Below are 21,134 nucleotides of genomic sequence, written 5' to 3'. Positions count from 1 at the left end.
CGAGGGGAGGTACGTGTTGTAAACTATTGTGTATTGTGTGAACTGTTTTCCCAATAAAAGGCAGCGAGAGGAGGCCATCATCGGGGTCATTCTTAATGAGATTTGAAGTGCGTTTCTGAGATACAGACAAGGCCTACCTTGCAAGTAAAACGATCGACCACTGTTGCCTTGTCTTTCTTTCACGGGAATAAGTCCTGGGGTCAGCAGGGTCTGAGTTTAGACCCAACAGACCCCATTCCTACAAAACTGCTCAAAGAAGTCCTGGTATTATTTAATTCTTAGATCTTAAATATGATCAACCTATCTCTAATAATCGGCTATGTACCACAGGCCTTCAAGCTGGCTGTAGTTAAACCTTTACTTAAAAAGCATCTCTAGACCCAGCTGTCTTAGCTAATTATAGGCCAATCTCCAACCTTCCTTTCATATCAAACATCCTTGACACTAGGTTTACTATCCTGCGCAAATTTGCGTAACTTCCCTAAACCCAATACCCCCTAGAATTACTGGCTTTTTTATTTTCTGGTGCAAGTCCCGAGGTGTTAAGCACCCCTGCTGAGATTTTCACAGGTCGTCAGCTTGTTTCTCCTACAGCTTTTGTTGTGCAAACCACCCATTGTCCTTGAGGCCTGGCACATTTGCATTTGCTCACTCAGAGTTGCTCAGATCCAAGGCAGGCCAAACCTCTGTGTTACAACTTTCAGAAATGCCTGATAGAAATGCTTCAACTTACTCATGAGATTTTGACCACATTTTTTGCAGAAGTCACAACTATATTGAATGCACGACCGTTGTTGCCAGCTGCAAGAAATGCTTGGTAGGGAACAGCTGTTCCCTACCAAGGTTCGTTTCAAAGTTTGAAAGACTTTGAAATAAAACAGACTTGTGTACCCATATATTGTGAATGTCTGTCTTTTGTATGTAGGTTGTAACACAGAGGTTTGGCCTGCCTTGGATCTAAGTAAACAAATGCCAATGTTGCACACACACACACACACACACACACACACACACACAGCAAATCTGCATTTATTTGTCCCACAAGTGGAAAAATCTGCATTGTCATTGCAAAAAAGTGGACAGAGCACAGTATAGAAAGTGCACTATACAAACAATCTGGAAACATAAATATGGACACGTGTATTCAAAAATATTGGTGTATATATATATATATATATATATATATATATATATATATATACACACACACACACACGTAGATAGATAGATGTGTGTGTGTGTGTGTGTATATATATATACATACACACACATACACATATACACATATACATATATATATATATATATGATATAGATGATATAGATGTGTCTGTGTGTATAACTAGACTTTATGCTTTAAGTTCATGAACTTATGGCATTCATTTCAATCCTGTTTGTAAGAGCAATCATGTGTCCTGTTGGTGCCATTGTGGATTGCTGGTCAGAAAGTTTTCTGGTGCCACTAATCAAAGAGACAATGCCCGAGATAGATTCATTTCAATTATGCAACACCTTCGATTTGATGACAGGGACACGCGGGCAGAACGGGTGAAAAACAGACAAATTTGCAGCGATCTCCGACATCTGGACACGCTTCAACGAGAACTGTGCTAAGAGTTTCACTCCAGGGGAACACATGACCATAGATGAACAGCTGTTCCCTACCAAGGTTCGTTGTCCATTCACCCAGTATATTGCAACCAAGCCAGACAAATTTGGGATCAAGTTCTGGATGGCCACGGATTTGGACACCAAATATGTCTGCAGTGCATCTCCTTACTTGGGAAAGGACCCCAGTCGTCAGAAGGGAGAGAGGCTGGCAGAGAACGTGGTCATGAAACTGATGGAGCCGTTTTTGGATGATGGAAGAAATGTCACAACGGACAATTTCTTTACTTCACTGTCACTGTCGCACAGACTGCTGCAGCGCAAAACAACATTACTGGGCACAGTGAATAAAGTCCGGCGTGAACTTCCTCAACTTGCAAAAGATACTGCAAAGCGAGAGGTATTCTCCACTTCAGTGCTTAGAAGTGGCAGTGTGTCCTTGACAATTTATGCACCTAAAAAAAACAAGACTGTGTGTGTTCTAAGTTCCATGCACCAAGACGTGACGATCGGTGACGGCAGAAAGAGGAAACCCAACACGATCACAGACTACAACCACATGAAGGTATGTGAATGTGTGTACAATTTACACCAGTGCTACAATGTTTTCTGATGTGTGCTATACAGGCCTATAGAAAAAACATATACTCATGACTCTCTCGCTCTGCTTTTACAGTGTGGTGTAGACGTGTTGGACCAAATGGCACGGATGTATTCTGTAAGATCAGCAACACGCAGGTGGCCAGTAGCGGTTTTCTACAATATGCTGGACCTGGCGGCAGTGAATGCCTACATTTTGTACAAGGCATGTACAGGGTGGACAGGCAAAAGAAGATTGTTTCTGCGTCTTCTAGCTCAGCAACCGTTGCCGATTCATGCAGCACAAGGAAATCTTAGCACAGAGGCAGGCTGCTGCAGCTGCTGTGCCGGGACTGTAAAGCCAACGCAGTGCCAGGTGCAAGAGAGCTGCAACAGGAATCGCAGCAGATTTACCTGTGCAACATGTCAGAAATTCACCTGTGCCAAATGCAGGGATGATGGACACTGGGTCTGCAAACCCTGTAAAGTTTGAAAGACTTTGAAATAAAACAGACTTGTGTACCCATATATTGTGAATGTCTGTCTTTTGTATGTAGGTTGTAACACAGAGGTTTGGCCTGCCTTGGATCTGAGTAAACAAATGCCAATGTTGCACACACACACACACACACACACACACACACACACACACACACACACACACACACACACACACACAGCAAATCTGCATTTATTTGTCCCACAAGTGGAAAATCTGCATTGTCATTGCAAAAAAGTGGACAGAGCACAGTATAGAAAGTGCACTAAATGGTAAATGGCCTGTATTTATATAGCGCTTTACTAGTCCCTAAGGACCCCAAAGCGCTTTACATATCCAGACATCCACCCATTCACACACACATTCACACACTGGTGATGGCAAGCTACATTTATACACTATACAAACATTTTATATATATATACATATATACATATTATATATATATATATATATATATATATACACACAGACACATCTATATCATATATACACACACACACACACATATATATATACATACATATGTATATATATGTGTGTGTGTGTATATATATATATAGATGTGTCTGTGTGTATAACTAGACTTTATGCATATTATATAAGGTGTGGCTATATAAATATATAAATATATGTACAACTCTGTGTATATGTGTTTATGGACAGGCATGCAGGCAGGTAAGGAAGGAAAGTAGCCTTGCAGGGAAGGAAAAACTTGAATCTCTCATGGTTAGGGGTTGGGGAGGTGTGTTTGCACAACAAAAGCAGGAGAACAATGGAGCTGACGACCTGTGAAAATCTCAGCGGGGTGCCAAGAGGTGTTAAGGTCGGGGGGAATTTACGCAAATCTGCGCAGGCCAGTAAATCTAGTAGTAGGGACTTGCACCAGGGAAAAAAGGCTCAGTAATTCTAGTGTTGAAAGAGTAGTTGTCAAACAGCTAACAGATCATCTGCAGAGGAATGGCTTATTTGAAGAGTTTCAGTCAGGTTTCAGAGCTCATCACAGCACAGAAACAGCTTTAGTGAAGGTTACAAATGATCTTCTTATGGCCTCTGACAGTGGACTCATCTCTGTGCTTGTCCTGCTAGACCTCAGTGCTGCGTTCGATACTGTTGACCATAATATCCTATTAGAGCGATTAGAACATGCTGTAGGTATTACAGGTACTGCACTGCAGTGGTTTGTATCATATCTATCTAATAGACTCCAATTTGTAAATGGAGAGTCCTCTTCACACACTAAGGTCAATTTTGGTGTTCCACAGGGTTCAGTGCTAGGACCAATTCTGTTTACATTATACATGCTTCCCTTAGGCAGCATCATTAGAAGACATAGCATAAATTTTCACTGCTATGCAGATGACACGCAGCTCTGACACGCAGCTCTATCACAGAGACCCAGTGTTTAGAAAAAATGCTTCTCAACTGTTCCGATACTCCTGACACGTACGGGATCACTACAGGTTTTCTCGCTCGAGGACATCTACAGGAAGCGGTGCCTGAGGAAAGTTGGGAGGATCATCAAAGACTCCAGTCACCCCAGCCACAAACTGTTCAAACCACTTCCATCAGGCAGGAGGTTCTGCAGTATCCAGTCCCGAACCAGCAGACTGAGAGACAGCTTTTTCCATCAGGCCATCAGACTGCTGAACACTTCATAGACACATCACCTTCACTTATTGGAATTTCAACATTATGCACTCCATACTGTACATAAATGCCACTTGTTTTGCACATTTCCAAATGCCAACCTCTGTAGATTTTATTTAATTCTATACATATGTACATATTTGGTATACATATTCAGTAATATGCATACATTCTTATATTTGTAAATATATTTATTCTTATAATTCTCAGATTCCATTCTCATATTTTGCTTTGTTCTTATGTTTCTTGTATTTTTCACACCTCTGTTGATGTGAAGCTTGCACACAAGAATTCAACTTCGGACAACATCTATATTTCCTTGTGATAGAAGAGAATTTTGAGATGACATTTGTAACTGACATGTCCTAATACGTTATCAGATATTTATCACTGTGTCGACTTATCACCATGATTTTTTTATTGGTTGTCAATTTGCATCTGCCTTCACAAGAACTGATTTTGACATGATTCACAAAATACCAACGTTGAATGATGGTAAATAAAACAATCAAGTCACAAAATCATAAACATATCTTCATTGGTTTTAACAGAAATACAGCTCCAATCTGTCTTTGCTGCTGTCACGTCATGAGCTTTGACTGGATTCACCTGAGGAGCTGAGCTTTTTGTTCATTTCAGCTGCGTCTTTATCACTATGATCACTCATAAACTGGGACACAAACTTAGGACCCTGGGACTATCCACTACCCACAGACCATCACACCTCAGAACCGGCACCAAAACCTCGTGAACCCTGGTCCTGAGGACAGCCCTGCAGGGATTTGGGATACAGTGAAGTTTGCTGATGACACTACTATGGTTCGACTGATCACCAGTGATGATAAAATCCTCACTTCCCATAAATGGTGAAGAGGTGGAGAATATGAAGAACATCAAACATCTGGGTGTTCACATTACCAACAATCTCACATGGTCAGTGAACATATCACAGCTGGTAGGAAAGCACAGCAGCGACTGTTCTTCCTGAGGAAGCTGAAACTGTCCCGACTGTGCTCTCTGCTCCCGGTGAAGCACAATAGCGAGCGTCCTGTCAGTGAGTCACTGTGTGTGCTGACGCCTCAAACAGAAACAGAGACAACACGCGCTTCAGGGAAGAGATACCGAACCAATAACACCCGCACAAACAGACTAAAGGGCAACAAACACACACATCCAGATAACCAAGAATTCTTATACATCTATATCTATTTTGGTGCCTTTAAAAAAACAAAAAGCTACTTTTACCCCTTGCTGTTGGTTGAAACTCACCAAACAAACCTTTGGTCTTTACTCTGGTTTTAAAAGGCATGCAGTCCTCTGTGGGTTACACAGTGCAGGTTGTTCTCTGCATTTTGAGACCGGACACTTCAGTAAACGTTTCCTAGCTATGTGCTTTATATCTCACACGCTCTCCATTGTTCTCCTTAAAAATCTGGACCAGGCGTGTGAAGAGCTCTTGAGGTTCGAGGTTTTCCCTCCACAAATATCTGTAACTGCACATTTTGATCAAATCTTTTAAGGGACGATGGAGCCCGAGCTCTTCCATGAAACTCGAGCCCCTGTTTTTGGATGCTGCCAGCAGAACCAGCGAATGATCAAACACTCGTTTTCCGAAGAGTTTCAGGACTTTGCAGAGTCTCTGTTTGTGATCCTCTGTGAAGGTTTCAGGCTGCAGGACCAGCAGGAACACATGAGGTCCAGGAGCTGTGAGCCTCACACAGTTTTCTACATGATCTCTCAGATCGTCTTCAGAGATGTTTGGAAGCAGCAGATTTGGAGTGTTGATTAGGGTGATTTCTTTGTCCCTCAGAAGTCCTCTGACTGGCTGATAGTCTGGCTCTTCCTCAGGGCTAAACACAGGAACCTCCAGTATGAAGTTCACCACAGCTGCCCTCTCAGACTGGCTGTTCCCCAGCAGAACCACCCTGATCTCAGACACTGCAAAGAAAACCGTAAAGGAAGCAATGAATATAACGAAGTGTAGAAGATTCAGGTAAAGATTTATTGTCTATTTGTCTCTGACTGTTTCAGCTGACTGCACTGATTGTTTTTATAAAAACTCAGAGTTGGGTCTGACTCACTGTCTGGTGGCTGCAGATCATCGCTGCTGTTCAGCAGCTGCAGATCATCTGTGAAAACACAAAGATCATCTGAGTGGGTCATCATCTGAAAACATGTTTGTCCTGGAAGTGCTCACATTCACCGGTTAAACAGACACAAACACATACTATACTGTAAATAAAACTTACTTTGATTTGACCTGAAACTAAAGTGATTTCTTCACTTTGCAAAACTTTAGAGCTGAGTTCATGTAAGTACAGTGTTTGGATTTCTGTTTGTAGTTCAGCAGATTCAGTGTGCAGCTATAAATAAACTGCAACAATGAAAGAAAAAGAAAAAATTTCAGTTTTACTCACTGTGATGTGGCATCACTTCATAGCTGTGGCTGCAGTGACGCTCGTCATCTGTAAAGAGACACAAACTCTTTTTTTTCATTTGTTCATGAATTCTGTGATTTGACGCTACACCTTATTCTGAGTGTATTTCACAGAGAGTAGAGATCATAAACTCTGAGTGTTTAATGTAACACTGAGATATGAGCCACAGAAGGACAGACATGGTTTACTGACATGTTTTAATGTAAAGATCCTGGATGATGTCCCACAAAAACTTCTTACATAGAATTTCTCCCAAATGTATTCCCACATGTTTGATACTCATCATCGCACTCAGCAGCAAAACAATATGTTCAGACTTCAGATAAGAAACATAAAGCTAACAAACTTCAACCAGCCTGAACATGACAGCTAAAACACATGAAAAGAAATGATGAATCATTAATTTTGTTCTTGAATATTTTTCTGTTTCATTTCAACTTCAATGTGAAAAATAAAGAAAAACCTGATTTATTTATTCTGTGATGATGAACTCGTCTTAGTTGCTTCAGCACAGAATCATTGTGTGTTTGTTCTCAGTCTCCCTGTTACTGCGTTGCTTTAAAGTTAAAACTATATCAGATTGTCTTGTTGGAAATGCATACGTGAGGCTCGCACTTCTCTCTAGCCTGTTTGCCTCCAGTATCATTTTTCCTTCATCAGCTCATCATCCTGCAGGTTTAAACTCGAGGTGTGGAGTCTGACTCGTGTCGCAGAAAGACGACTCCACAGTTTTTCTCACATGAACTTTCTCTCACTTCAGTTGGACTCACTGTCAGGAGGTCTTTGGTCATAGCTGCTGCTGTTTGGAGATTCAGCATCACATGTGTCTGTGAAACAGACAGAAATATAATTGCAGTAATTTGTATTTAACATCTGTGACATGAAGCTTGATGGACTCACCAGATGTTTCAGCTGCACTGTCCCTCAGCGGGAGACATAACAGAGGAATTTCTGGCTGTTTAGAAAATACAGATCAAATTAATAAAACCAGCTGACAGTTATCAATTTAATTGAGACAAACATTACAGAGTAACAGAGTCACTGGAGGTAAAAGTAAAGAAATAAAGAGCTGGGCAGCTTTAAAGATGTTTTAAAGATGTCATTTATTACATTTAATTACATTAATTATATTTTAATTAATTAATTAAAATAACTCAGATTTATGCAAAAAAAATTGAATCAGTCACGAATTTGATGTTTTGCATAGAAGTATCTGTGAATATATTTTTGTTTGACCTTGAAAAGTCAGAATTTCGTGGCTGAAAAGAAAACTTTTTATTTTTAAGGAGCTTTCTGTCTTAAATCTAGCTTTTTTACATCTGGAGATATTTCTGTGGTCACACCTGTTTCACAGGTGAAACAGGTGTGACAGAAACAGATGTCCTTTAAACCACCGCCGTCTGGTGGGCAACAAGCAGTACTACAGAAATATGGAGCAATACTGCCACTGCTGTTCTAAAAATAATTTTTAAAGTTTTAAAAGTGCAAACAAGTTGAACAAATAAATTTTACAATGCACAGAAAGCTCTGTGACAGAAGATTTTCACGTCACTGAGTATAATTTTTAATGTTTTTTATTTAAATTTGTGAAAATTGCATCATTTTTGAGATGACAGAGTTTAAAATGTTGTATAAGATGGTAATGTGTGTGTGTGTGTGTGTTTTAAATCAAGAATCACAAGTAAATTAATGAAAGTTTATCTGAATTATTGATCTGATGTTCTTCTTTCCTCATCACAGGAGTGTTTCACACAGTTTATTTCTCCTGTAGCAAACACACAAGGTGCTGTAATATTAGGTCTGCAGATGAGTCATCCTGACCCTGTAGGGACCGATTTCACTGAGTATGTCAATGCATGAAAAACACAGTCACTAAATGTTGATGCAGGAAAAAAAGACTCAAAAACATATTTGTCTGATCTTCTCGATGGTTCTGTGATTTCTGCTGACTGTACACATTGTCCCAAATATGTGTTCTTTCCTGATGTTTAATTGTTAATTTAAAAAAAAAAAACTACAGTACAAATTTGTTTAAAACACTCACAATAAACAGATATTCTTTACAGTGATTTTATAAAAAGATATAAACTTAGCTCAGCATCAAGGATAACTTCTACTGAAACAGGAAAGTAAAAAGATGATAAAAGATAAAAATGATGCACATATAACATAAAAATAAATGTAGCATTAACATAACTAATCTGTGCAAAAGTCCTATGAGCTTCTGTTTTGTCCTGCATCACATTCAGCATAACACTGTGGTGCAGGTGTAGTTGGCAGAGGGTGCAGCAGTTAATGAATGGCCCTATTTTCTGCCTGGATTTTTCATCACTGGAGTGTTTTTTTCCTCATATGCTCACTTTCATCTTGGACTCTGGAGTTCTGATTCGCTGAGGCATTAACCATAAGGAAAGGTTTCCAAACAGGAAGTGCTTAAACATGAGCACGTCCAAACCAAGATTCTGTTCCCCTTCTGAGGCGGCAGCACTCACCAGAGGTCGGTGTGTCATCACTGTTGTGTATTTCTTCTGTGTGAGGCTCTCGCGTGTCTTCTGAAACATGACGTGTCGGTGTGTGGTTCAAGGACACACCTGAGCAGCACACACAAGGATATTAATGTGTGGTTAGTACTTAAAGTTAGAAACCCCACACCAGACACACACACACACACACACACACACACACACACACACACACAGGTTTTTAGGACTCCAAGTTTAAACTCTTCACAGGTGTTTGTTCCACTTCCTGCCTCACCTGTGCAAAGGTGACCTTAAAGCAAACATTGTGAGTCGTTGTTCTTCAGCTGACATGAAAAGCATGACCTGCATTCTGGTTACAGCCCTCAGTAATAACTCATTCTGAGGGAGGCAGGAAGTGGGTTTATCAGTGCCTTTTTTTCTATTGTCTTAGAAATAATAATGAAATTATATTTTGTGTTTTCAGTAGTTAATGCTGAACAGACGTCCTCAGTTATAACTCCCAAACTGATCTTTAAACGTGGACACAGACTGCACCGTGTACGGTGTTTCTTTAACCTAAACTTAACCACAGAAGGAAGAGCTTCACGCGTATCTTCTGCTTTAAATGATCTCCTCTAAATAATCAAATGATGTTTCTGCTTGGTGGTTTTAATGTTTTTTAATGTATTAATTGTTTGATTATTTTACTCATTTAGTCTGGATCTTAACCAGCTGTTTCTGACCTCTCTGTGCATAAAAACCCAAATAACAGCAAAATAAAAAACTCTAATTATGTCAGTAATAAACATTATATATACAGCAATGTTACATATTTCCAAAGCTACAAAAACGGAACATTATAAAGTTAACACTGTATTATTTACACCAAACAATATAACAAACATCAAATAACAAACTAACAAAAAACCTCCTTTTTGAAGGTTTCCTGGGAAAGAGGGCAGCAGACACTGTATGCACGAAGGAGCAAACACAAACATGGATGATAAGTTAGGAAAATAAATTATGGAAACAAAAACTACATGGTGAGATTATTAAATATTAAATATTGATGAAGATTCTCCTAAAGTCGACTGCTTTATTTGCAAAAACAAATAAATCTAATCATTGATTAATTCATCACTACTTTTGCTATTTATGACAGAATTTCCAGCCAAGAATAAAGAAAGACTGTAAGTTTATCTGGTGACCAGTCGCAGGACTCTGACTCATTATGAAAATTATAAAGTTCATAATGCAGAATTTATGCCAGAGCAGGAATATTGAATCATGAGTTTGTAACACAGTGGCGCTGAGCGTTGGTTTACTCACCTGAGATTGTTGCTGCTAAATTTTCTTTCCAGGTTGAAGAAGGAGAGTTGAGTCAGAGTGAAGGCGACTCAGTGAGAGCTGAGTTACAGCAGAGAGGATCAGAGGTGATAACAGGAGGAAGAACTGCTGTAGTCGGTCTGCAGTCTGCTGGAAACAGCCGTCACTGTTTCCTGGAACCAATCAGATTTCCCCGTGATGGTGGATTTGTTAGTAAGAACTTATTAAACTGAATCAAACATTAACCAAACAAGGAAGACGCTCACTTGAGGAGGGTTTCTGTGAAACTTCATGTCTGTCAGAGTTTTATTATAAAAAGAATCCTGTTAAACATTCATATTATTATTTGCATTAAAAGCTGTGGCTGATAAATATAACTAACTACCAGGTGGATCATTTTCTCAGAGGTTTACAGTTTCTCCTTGTGTAGGATTACATTTACACATAAAGTCATGTAATATGTACGTTAATTAAATCCCACACTCTTCTCAGTATATCTTATAAAAATAAACCTCTGAAGTTTACAGGAAAGCAAAGAACTGAGCTGAATCATAATGAGTGGAACAGAAGAGCATTATCAGAGCATTGAGCATTTGTTTTTGTATTGATTGATTGATTGATTGATACTTTATTAATCCCGAGCGAAGTTGGGTTAAGGCTGCCAGCCGTGCCAGCGCCATATTCATCTGATTTTAATTAAAGTAGTTCACTGGGACAAAAAATCGGCCTGGGTATTTTGACTAGAGACCGGCCCACCAGGTATTATAGGAAAAACCATAAATCCTTTGAATGAAAACAGACGCTGTTGTGACAGTGATGTACAGTCTTGTTGGTATATATGTATGTTTTCTATACAGTTTACATCAAATAAAAACGTTGGTTGCAAGATTCAGATAATTATTTATTAAAATCTAGACATTTTAAATGAGAATAAGAAAGAAAAGTATTTCTTTGTGCCCCCCTCTCCCTGTTAATGCCCTACCTGCCCCCCTGGCAAAGCTTTCCTAGGCCCGCCCCTGCACAGTTACCAGCTGTCAGCTACACAGAAAAGGATCCTGGTGTTATTTGTCTCTCAGAAACAGCTCATAACTTCAACTCATTCATGTCACCTAAAAGGTAAACCTGTTTCTCCATCACCTGTTCAGCTCTGATGATTCAGTAAGGACATCTCCTGGTTTCATCTGCATGTTTCCCTCTCACCACATATCCAAACCGATATCATGACCAGCAGCTTTTACAGCTGTGGCTCCAGCAAACATCAGCTGATACTAGAAATTAATATTAAATAAATTCTAACAACAGCTGATCAAGCTTAAACGTGCTGCTGTTGTTTAGCGCGACATCCGCTGGTTTCCTCTTTCTGGCGCAAAGTGGGCGATAAACAAACAAGAGAGAAAAGCCGATCAGCTGATCATTGATCAGTTTCGTGATTGAAGCAGAAACAGGAGAGGGAGGGGAGAGAATGAGAGCAGAAGAGGCAGCTGTGCAGCGTAACGACAGAATAACTCCAGCTTTGTCTTTTTCATTGTAGCTGAAGTCCAGGACAAACTGTGTTCCTTTTCACCTCAATACCATTTTCTTCTGTTTGTCTATGAAATTGTAGCGCAAAGTTATTTAAGGGCTAGTTTTACTGCAATGGGTGAGTTTACTGACTTGACGCATAGAAGAAATAGTTCTTTATGGAGCCTAGATGGTGTAAATGACGAGACCAGAGATGGCAAATTCTTTTTTAGGAAAACCCAAAAATATATTGAATAAATGGGCGAAAGGGGAAATGGGACAAAATAATAAATACAAAACAACATAAGTAAATGTACCACAATTAATTAATAAATTAATGTTGTGATTCTCTGTGCAAGAGTCCTTTTTGGTCCTTTTTTAAAGTTTCTTTTTTAAAGTTCACTTTTAAGGAATTCCTCCTTAGGGTCCAGCTTCATGTAATGGGGAAAATATGTCGGTAATCCAAAGACGGCAAAGTGAGTGAAAAGAGAGGAAAAGAATGGTCCTACCGGCTCGCCACTTCAATATGAAGAAGATCAATTCAGTGAGAAAAAAAAACCTGACCCCTGAGGTGATAAGATTTTACAGACAAATTAAGGGGAGAAAACGCTTTGTTTTCCAACGCCGTTCTAAACACCATAAGCTCACAGCCACAGCAGGAGTCGAACCCGGAAGTATCCCTCCACATTTTCATACTTTCCGCGACGTGAGGAGAGGGACCTCAAATCAGCTGACGTGGGACATGTGACAGTGCGTAGTTGATATGGGTTACGGTGTGTTCGCACCGAACGTCAGGTTCACATGTAAAGTCAATGGAGGAGCGCGATGACGCGTGACTGGGGGTCCCGCGAAAATTCAGAAGCAGATTTGCGTCGCGAGAATGTGAAAACGCGTCAGTAGCGTGGGGCAAGTCCTTTCTACATGGGCATATGACACCACATGCACCATAGACTCACAAAACAGCAACAGCTACATTGGTGCCGTGACTCTGTGATTTGAGATCCACTTGATGCAGATCTCCAACCCAGGTTGCAGTGTATTGTGCTTAAAGATTCATCCATTGCCCGTCTTGGACTGTGAATTACGTTGAGGTACTGGACTGTTTGTTCCTTGGTTTGATGGGACTCTCTCCGGACTGCTTATGCTGACATTGGCAACTCTGAATATTTTTTATTGCCTACCTTTTTTTTTCCTTTCTTGCTTTTCCTTTTCTCTGTGTATATGCTAATATGGCAAGCAAATTCCGGCTGAGTGATATATGTGACAATGTTCGCACCTTTGTTGGGCGGGGTGGAGGTGCAGCAAGTGTTCATTTACTGTCACATGGGTCAGTTGGGAGGGATGAGGGAGCTTCACCTGTGTTGCCTGGGAGGGTTGGAGCCTTTGGGTCGGGTGTAGATCCAGATGAGTCTCCCGTGGGGCAATTTTTGCGGGGCGAAGCACGTCACTCCACTCCCAGTGATGGGAATGACACATTAAACCAGTTTGGTGACATGATCTTTCAAACTGGTTCACAGATAGGTGAATGTATTGCGGCCAGACTTATGTCTGGTGGAGCTGTTGGTGATGTTGACCAAGATAATGCTCACTCACATAACCAGACTTCCCATTCGGGTGGCAATAAGAAAACACCTAGTGAGAACACTCATTTCAGCGTTATTGTCAAATCCGACAGGGAGCCTGTCATTTTCAGGGGTGATGGTACAGACAAGTACACAGTGACTGAATGGGTTGAGCTGATGAAATCATACATCAGGAAGCAAAGTCTTGATGTGTCATTGCAGACAGAGGAGGTGATGGGGAGACTAATGGGGAAGGCCAGGGATGTAGTTAAGATAGGCTTGAGAAGTGAACCCACACTTATTACTTCCTGCACCCCTGATGTCAAATTCAACATGCTGATAAGGTACTTCAGCGACACTTCCTCTTGCCTACCCCTGCAGGACTTCTACTCAACTCTGCCTTCTCACAGGGAGAATCCTGTTGATTACTGGATACGCCTCAACAAGGCTGCTGATATGGCTGAGGAAGGTTTGAAGCGTCAAGGCAGATGCATGGAGGACATTGGTGGTGAGATCGCTAAAATGTTTGTGAAACACTGCCCAGATCCTGAGCTCGCATCTGTGTTTAAGTACAAGCAGATCCATGACTGGACGTGCAAGGAAATTCAGGAGAGGATAGATGAGTATCGGCGCGAGAGGGTGTCTTCTGTGAGAGTACGCGTGGTTGAGGCCCATGCAGTAGCGCTATTTCATGATGGCACACATGAAATAGTCTTGAATAATCTTGAATAACGATGACAGGAAGTCTTCTGGTGTTGACTCGCTTCCTACCTCAGCCCCGTCTCCTGGGGTTGGGCCTTCTGTCTCATCCTCTCCTCTCTTGCCCCAGACACAGCAGACATTTCTTGCTCCAAGCCGTCCGACAGTTCCTCCTCTATTGTCACAGGATGGGGAACGGATTCCAACGGCCTCATCTCAAAATAGATGTCAGACTACTCGCCTGCATAACCAGAAGCCATCTGCTCTCCCTGCGCCTGAGGAGCAGTTCCCCCACAGTCAGCAGCCCAGCGACAATGCTGTGCTTGGTGAAATGATGTCAATGCTCAGGGAGCTGTTGAATAAAGTGAAGGCTGGGGATGGACATTCCCCCTAACGGAAGGGTGGCAGACGAGTACAGAACCGTTTACCTTTGGTTACTCTGTATATAGTTAGGTAGGAGTCAGGCCATGTTTCTTTTTAGCTGAAAAACATTACACCCAGGTAACCTGCAGTGTTTAAAAAAACGTGTTTTCCGCCAATGTTTGCTACCCTACAATCCGTCCTACTCTGTAGTAAAATCAGCGACATTTGACCGTCCTGTTGCTCCCACTGAAATGTATACAGCCTATTTAAAATCTAAAACTTAAAATTGTCCGTAGCCTGCTGTTGTTACCACTGTCCTGTTTGTAATCGAATGAGAGAAGCTGCTTATTTTGTTATATGTGCATGTGCCCAAGGTACTAACTAGCTAACTGACTGGATTCTCATTAACCTTATGACTCCTGGTGTGTGTGTGTGTGTGTGTGTGTGTGTGTGTGTGTGTGTGTGTGTGTGTGTGTGTGTGTGTGTGTTTGTGTACAGAGAGACAGCCAGGTTCATAATGGATATAAGGATTTTTTTTTTCTAAAAAGGAGCCACATTCAGGTGAAAGTGTAAGAACAAATGATCCATCAATCGAAAATAATGTTGGATCAGTGTTTCCATATTTATATCTTTTATTAGATGTACATGTGGTTTGGTTATTTGCCTTTGGTTGAAAGTACACTGAGAGAGGACTTTTTATTAGTGATCTTAATAGTATTTTTTAATACTAATTTTTTAATAGTATCTAATTGAATACAATCTAAATGTGTATGATTTTCAGTCAAAAGAAGGAGAGAGGAAAGAGAGAACGTGAGGAGGAAGTACAAGGTCAGGAAGAACCAGGTAAGAAAACAGACAGGGAACAGTGACAGGCAAAACAGAAACTGTTAAACCGACAAAGAAAAAAAACCTAATGTTACTCACACAATCAGGAAGTTGTGTCCTCCCTATATTAAAGCTGCTATACAGAATCTGCAAAACAAACTGGGTTGAAACATTTTTGACCCTCTTTAACAACATTCCAACATAACATTATCATTGATTGGGGAGATTAAAATTAATGATATCTGTGGTTCAGCCACAACTCTACTGTGGCACTCTATCATTAGAGTGTCTAATGATATTTTGATGAATTATGATGCTGGAGAGTGCACTGTTTTGATGTTGCTGGATCTGACCTCTGCTTTTGACACCGTTGATCATCTTATTTTGTTAGATAGATTAAACCACTGGGTGGGTGTATCGGGTACCGCATTGGAATGGTTTAAATCCTATTTGTCTAATCGATCTTTCTCTGTGGCTACCTCTAAGTTCAAATCCGTTGTCAGCTCTCTTGCCTATGGGGTGCCTCAGGGCTCTGTCTTGGGACCGTTATTGTTTTTGTTGTATTTACTCCCTCTTCTGCAACTTCTTAGCTCTTTCTCTGATATTTCATATCATTGTTATGCAGATGATATTCAGCTATATATCTCTTTTAGGCCACCTGATGTTTCTAAGCTCCAAATCTTGCAGTCCTGCTTAGATTCCGTTAGAGATTGGCTGGCTGGTAACTACCTTCAACTAAATGCTGACAAAACGGAAATCATTGTCTTTGCTCCTGAGAAATTTGTTCCCCATGTGGTTAAAAATCTAGGCCCTCTTGCTTCTTATATTAAATCATCCATTAGGAACCTTGGTGTTACATTTGATACAGCTCTGACGCTGGACACACATGTTAAATCTTTGGTTCGCTCTTGTTTTTACCATTTAAGAAATATCGCTAAGCTGAGTCCTATTGTGTCACGTTCCGAATTGGAAATGATTATTCATGCTTTTGTTTCATCCCGCTTAGACTATTGTAATTCCTTGTTTACTTGCTTAAGTAATGCCTCCCTGGAACGGCTGCAGGTTGTTCAGAACGCTGCTGCTAGGCTTCTGACAAAGCATCACAAACACTCCCATGCCACTCCCCTCCTGATTCAGCTGCATTGGCTCCCTGTCAAGTTCAGGGTCCAATTTAAGATCATAATCATGACTTATAGGGCCCTGCACAGTGTAGCTCCAACTTACTTAAGTGATCTTCTTCTTTCTTATCACCCCAGCAGGTCCCTGAGGTCTTGTGACCAGGGGTTGCTGGTTGTCCCGCATACAAGGTTAAAAACAAAAGGTGACAGAGCGTTTGTATCAGTGGCTCCCAGACTCTGGAACTCGCTCCCTTTGAGTTTGAGATCTGTGGACTCAGTCATGTCTTTTAAAAAGCAGTTAAAAACCTTTCTGTTTAAACTCGCTTTTGGTTAATTTTGTTTTGTTTTGGATTTTAATGTCTGTTTTCTGCCTCTGTAAAGCACTTTGTGATTTTTATCTTGAAAAGTGCTATATAAATAAAATTTTACTTACTTACTTACTTACTAAAACCTCAGCCAGTAATAGGTAGGCCAACTTTTGGACCATCCAGTTGTCTGTATGACTGCTGCAGTACGTGCACCACATTTGCGCACTATCAGAAAGTGCCAAAGGTGCCCTGGTGGAGTGAGGAGCTGTAGAGAGAAGCAGATGCTCTGTTTATATTCTAAAAATGTTTTAAGCTTGTTTCAAAGATTCTGTACAGCAGCTTTAAATGTTTTCTAAAAGCACACATACACTTATCAGTGTTTCTTAAACTTTTTACAGTGTGTACCAAATGTAAAGCTCTCCCAAGTACCACTATGAAAGCATGAAACTCATAAATCTTACAACACAAAATTAGTATTATTAAATTAGTTAAATTAGTATCTGCAGTAAAGATTTTTTCATACATTATATACACTGTACCACAGGCAAAGTTGCCTCCATTTTTATATTTTTTTTGTTAATATTTTGTACATTTGTACATTTCAAGGACTATTTTATTTTTGGAGTGTATCTGTATTATATTATACATATACATTGAAGCGAGATCGATCAACTGTAGACCAGACAACAAACGACGGAGGCCCAGAAAAGTGCAATCAAACGATGAGTTTATTGACAACGGAGAACAACCATCAGCATATGGCTTATTTGCTCTGACAAAAATACACTGAGTTCTGGTTTTATAGCATAGAGGATCACACCCCCACATACACGTCAATACAGGTCAAAAATACATTATGTCCAGTCATTGTTTACAGACAAGGGTACATCTTGTACATCTCTAATAACTATAAACAGACATATAACTTCTCTTTTTGATAACACCTTCCTTTTAAGGTAATAACTTCAAGCTTCAGGGTCTCTAAGGGCTAATAATGGACCCTCGTCCTCAATCACTAAGTAGACTAAATTGGCGCAGGTCTCAAATAAGAAGCAGAAGACACTTGGGCCTTCGCTCAGGCCTGCTACTAGATTTATGTGTATTGTAAGCATGCATGCAATTAACCTGCTATGTTCTCATCTTCCCTCAACATGTATCACCTGGACACTCTCACCAGTGAAGCTTAAAACCCTCTTGGATAGAACATCAACTCTAAACATGCACAGTTATGCATTGTGTATAGAATGAACTCAACCTGTGAATAGAATGAATGTGATGACAAACATATTCAATGCAATATGAACCCTGTAAACAATATTACTGATAAAATAATACTGTAGAACATGTTATTAATGCATTTATCATAAGGCAGATTATATGGCAGCAATAAAAGAATCTCTAAATCCCAACATTCCCTCTTTTGACATTCCATCAAGGAATGTCACCATACCTCATGTTGTATCACTCCCTGCCCCACTCTAGGGGTTCTAAGTTCATCTGGTAGATGCCCTCAACCCAGCCAGGGTTAGCAACCCTCGCCATTACTTTTACCAACAATCCTCTGACACAAGGAATGATACAACAACTAGCGATGACCAGTATTCCCAAAAGTACAGTCAAAGAAAACATCACTGACATAGCCACACCTTTCCATTGTCCAAACACAGATGTCATCCAGGACGCCAGCAGATTTTCGATACCTGAGTGTTCATGCATAGTTTTAGACAAAGTTTTCAAGCCCTCCAGAGCTCGGGTTACTGAGCCATCTGGGGCAGTATTATTGGGGATAAAAGTGCAGCACATGTCTCCGAATATGGCGCACACACCTCCCTTCTCATGTTAAGGGCCATTCGATTTCCCATCAGCAAACTCGGACCCAATTGTTCTGCGAACCCCATCATGGCATCCCTGGTTAGGTTAGAGAGTCTCAGCAGATTGCAATGAACATAGTTAATGCGATCAACATTCTTATTAGGTGTCACCCAAAGAAATATACTTTCAAATTCTACCGGATTTACCAGCTTGTACTCGTCTGGAACTCCCCTGGGCACTCCAATAGAGTCTATCCAGGTCGGAGAGTTTAACCCAGGGTCATATGCATGTGTACCCTGGGTCCCTCTTTCGGCCAAAATATGTCTCTTACCTCTGGCGGCTAAGGTACGTGTGTTGTGTTGTGGAATAGCCTTTACCTGCCTAACTGAAGCACAGGCAACACAGTCAGATACATGTTGTTCTCTAACATTTTGAGCCACCCAATCAAGCCAGAGGTTACTGTCCTTGAAACCGGTGGCACGCTTTATCAAATCCTTAGGCTTCAGTCTAAAGTAATCTGTTGTCAGAAGTACTCTCCCTTTTGGTTCCTGTTCCTTTTGAGCTACTGTTCTCGAAGTTACCATCTGATCAGTCAGAATGGTGATTAAGCTTTCTGCGAACGGCTTAGACTTTGCATCAACTAAATTTACCCTAAGCATATCATGGGGTGATTGCAGACCCATACATCATATGCTCTCCAGCTACTACTAGCTCCTGTACACTTAATGACGTCACACAAATCAAACATGAATGAGCTGGTAGACCCTTTAACATAATTCAACTCTATGCCATTATTCATGCTGAGACACTCATCACCTTTACCTGACACCTCGCGCTTTTGTCGTTTTTACCGATCCCGTATTGGCAAGTACAGTCTCAGGAAGTGCTGGGCTGGACTGGCCTCCGTGTTCAGACAAGTGGTCCGGAGTGCCCTGCAAAATATAAACAATAAACAACACAGCCATCATTAATATCATTGCATACAATAAACATGTAGTTGTAAGGAACATTCTAATCAGTTTTCTCATTACGTGTCTCTGATTCGTGTGTTTGCATCATGTTATATAAACTTTATATCCTGGAATGAAACTCCCCTGCTTTTGTGGAGTCCTCAACTTGTCACCGCTCCTTTCTGCTGGCGTGGTGACCTTCTGCGCTGCTCCTCTTCTCTCTTCGGCCTCCCAGGTAGACTACTGGTTGGCCCGTTGCACAGGTGAGAGGATTTATTTTGCCTCTGCTCGTTACCACCTGTGTTGGGTGTAGAGGGGTTTTCCTCTACCAACCTCTCATGTGCTGGTACACACTGTGACCAATGATACCAGGTATCGCCTTTCCCTTTTAGTTGACCTGCTATAGTTGTTCTGGCAACGACCTCATAAGGACCAGTCCAGCGTGGCTCCTTCCACTGCTGGAGCTCCTCGTGGGCTCAAATTCAGTTCCTTGTTTGCAGACTATAGCATAGCCTGCTTTCGATCCTTCTTCATCACGATGACAGCAGCCATCTATGAACCAATCCTCAGCTCCAGGGATAGGTTCTGCTTTTACATCTTCCCTGACTTTCCCTTCAACTTCTGCTTTCTTAGTACAATCATGAGGTTCTCCTGATTCCATTAAATCTGCCATATTGATTCCTTCATGTGTAAATGTCAGATTTGGAGCATCTAAAACTTTACTCAGTCTCTGTTGTGCTAATGATGTCATAGTTGAACGCCTGCGAGTTCACATATGCCACCACACTATGTGTAGTCAGAACTTTTAGTGGGTGTTCTCTCACTACATGTGCTGTTTTCTATATTATTTTGGCAACCCCTGCTGCATGCTGTGCGCATGTAGGGTGCCTTGCTTCTGTTGGACTCCACCTTATGCTGGCATACATAAGTACCTGTCTTTCTTTATTCAATCGTCTTCCGGGGGTGAGAGACCTCTGCACAGCTCAGACGCCAGTTGCAAGAGCTCTCTAACATTAGAATCATCAGCTGTGACCTATATGGTGTTATTTCGGTACTTTACACGTCACACAGGCTTGAACGTTGTTTATATGGGGAGTTCCTCTTTTTTGTGTCTATATCTATTAATATGCCTTGTGCACTAAAACTTCCTGTTTTTCAATCTGGCTGAGCACTTGTTTGTAAGTCAAAGGTGGCCTTGCTCTACAAGCCTTCATTATTAAAGTACATAAAACAAGATAATGAGCAGATACACATTAAAAATATTTCTTTTATTCCTAACACCAGTCCCCCTTTTTCATTTTTCACTTGAGAAATGAACTAATTCCTAATTTATTACATTAAGTTTACTTCAATACAATTCAATTGAATTTTATTTATATAGCGCTAAATCACAACAAAAATTGGCTCCAGGCGCTTCATAGATACAGAGAAAAAC

General features: G+C 40.7%; 1 protein-coding gene across 2 annotated transcripts; it reads right to left on the bottom strand.

The window, feature by feature from the left end:
* Positions 1 to 4,378: 4,378 nt before the first annotated feature.
* LOC120442997 (GTPase IMAP family member 5-like) lies at positions 4,379 to 17,143 on the bottom strand. Of its 2 annotated transcripts, none has more exons than XM_039620504.1 (9): positions 17,063 to 17,143; positions 15,611 to 15,658; positions 10,566 to 10,735; positions 9,267 to 9,365; positions 7,675 to 7,729; positions 7,545 to 7,601; positions 6,754 to 6,801; positions 6,418 to 6,465; positions 4,379 to 6,274 (listed from the first exon to the last, which is right to left on the bottom strand). In XM_039620504.1, the coding sequence occupies exons 4-9, from the start codon at positions 9,333 to 9,335 to the stop codon at positions 5,718 to 5,720; spliced, it is 834 nt and encodes a 277-aa protein (XP_039476438.1). In that variant the 5' UTR covers positions 9,336 to 9,365; positions 10,566 to 10,735; positions 15,611 to 15,658; positions 17,063 to 17,143; the 3' UTR covers positions 4,379 to 5,717. The 2 variants fall into 2 exon arrangements, with proteins under 2 accessions (XP_039476438.1, XP_039476439.1); XM_039620505.1 differs by lacking the exon at positions 17,063 to 17,143 and adding an exon at positions 16,736 to 16,751.
* Positions 17,144 to 21,134: the final 3,991 nt, after the last annotated feature.

The sequence above is a fragment of the Oreochromis aureus genome, linkage group 12 (genome assembly GCF_013358895.1).
Source record: "Oreochromis aureus strain Israel breed Guangdong linkage group 12, ZZ_aureus, whole genome shotgun sequence".
In the NCBI taxonomy this organism is placed as follows: domain Eukaryota; kingdom Metazoa; phylum Chordata; class Actinopteri; order Cichliformes; family Cichlidae; genus Oreochromis; species Oreochromis aureus.
Note: the sequence above shows the minus strand (reverse complement) of the source record. Positions and strands in the feature narration are given on the sequence as shown.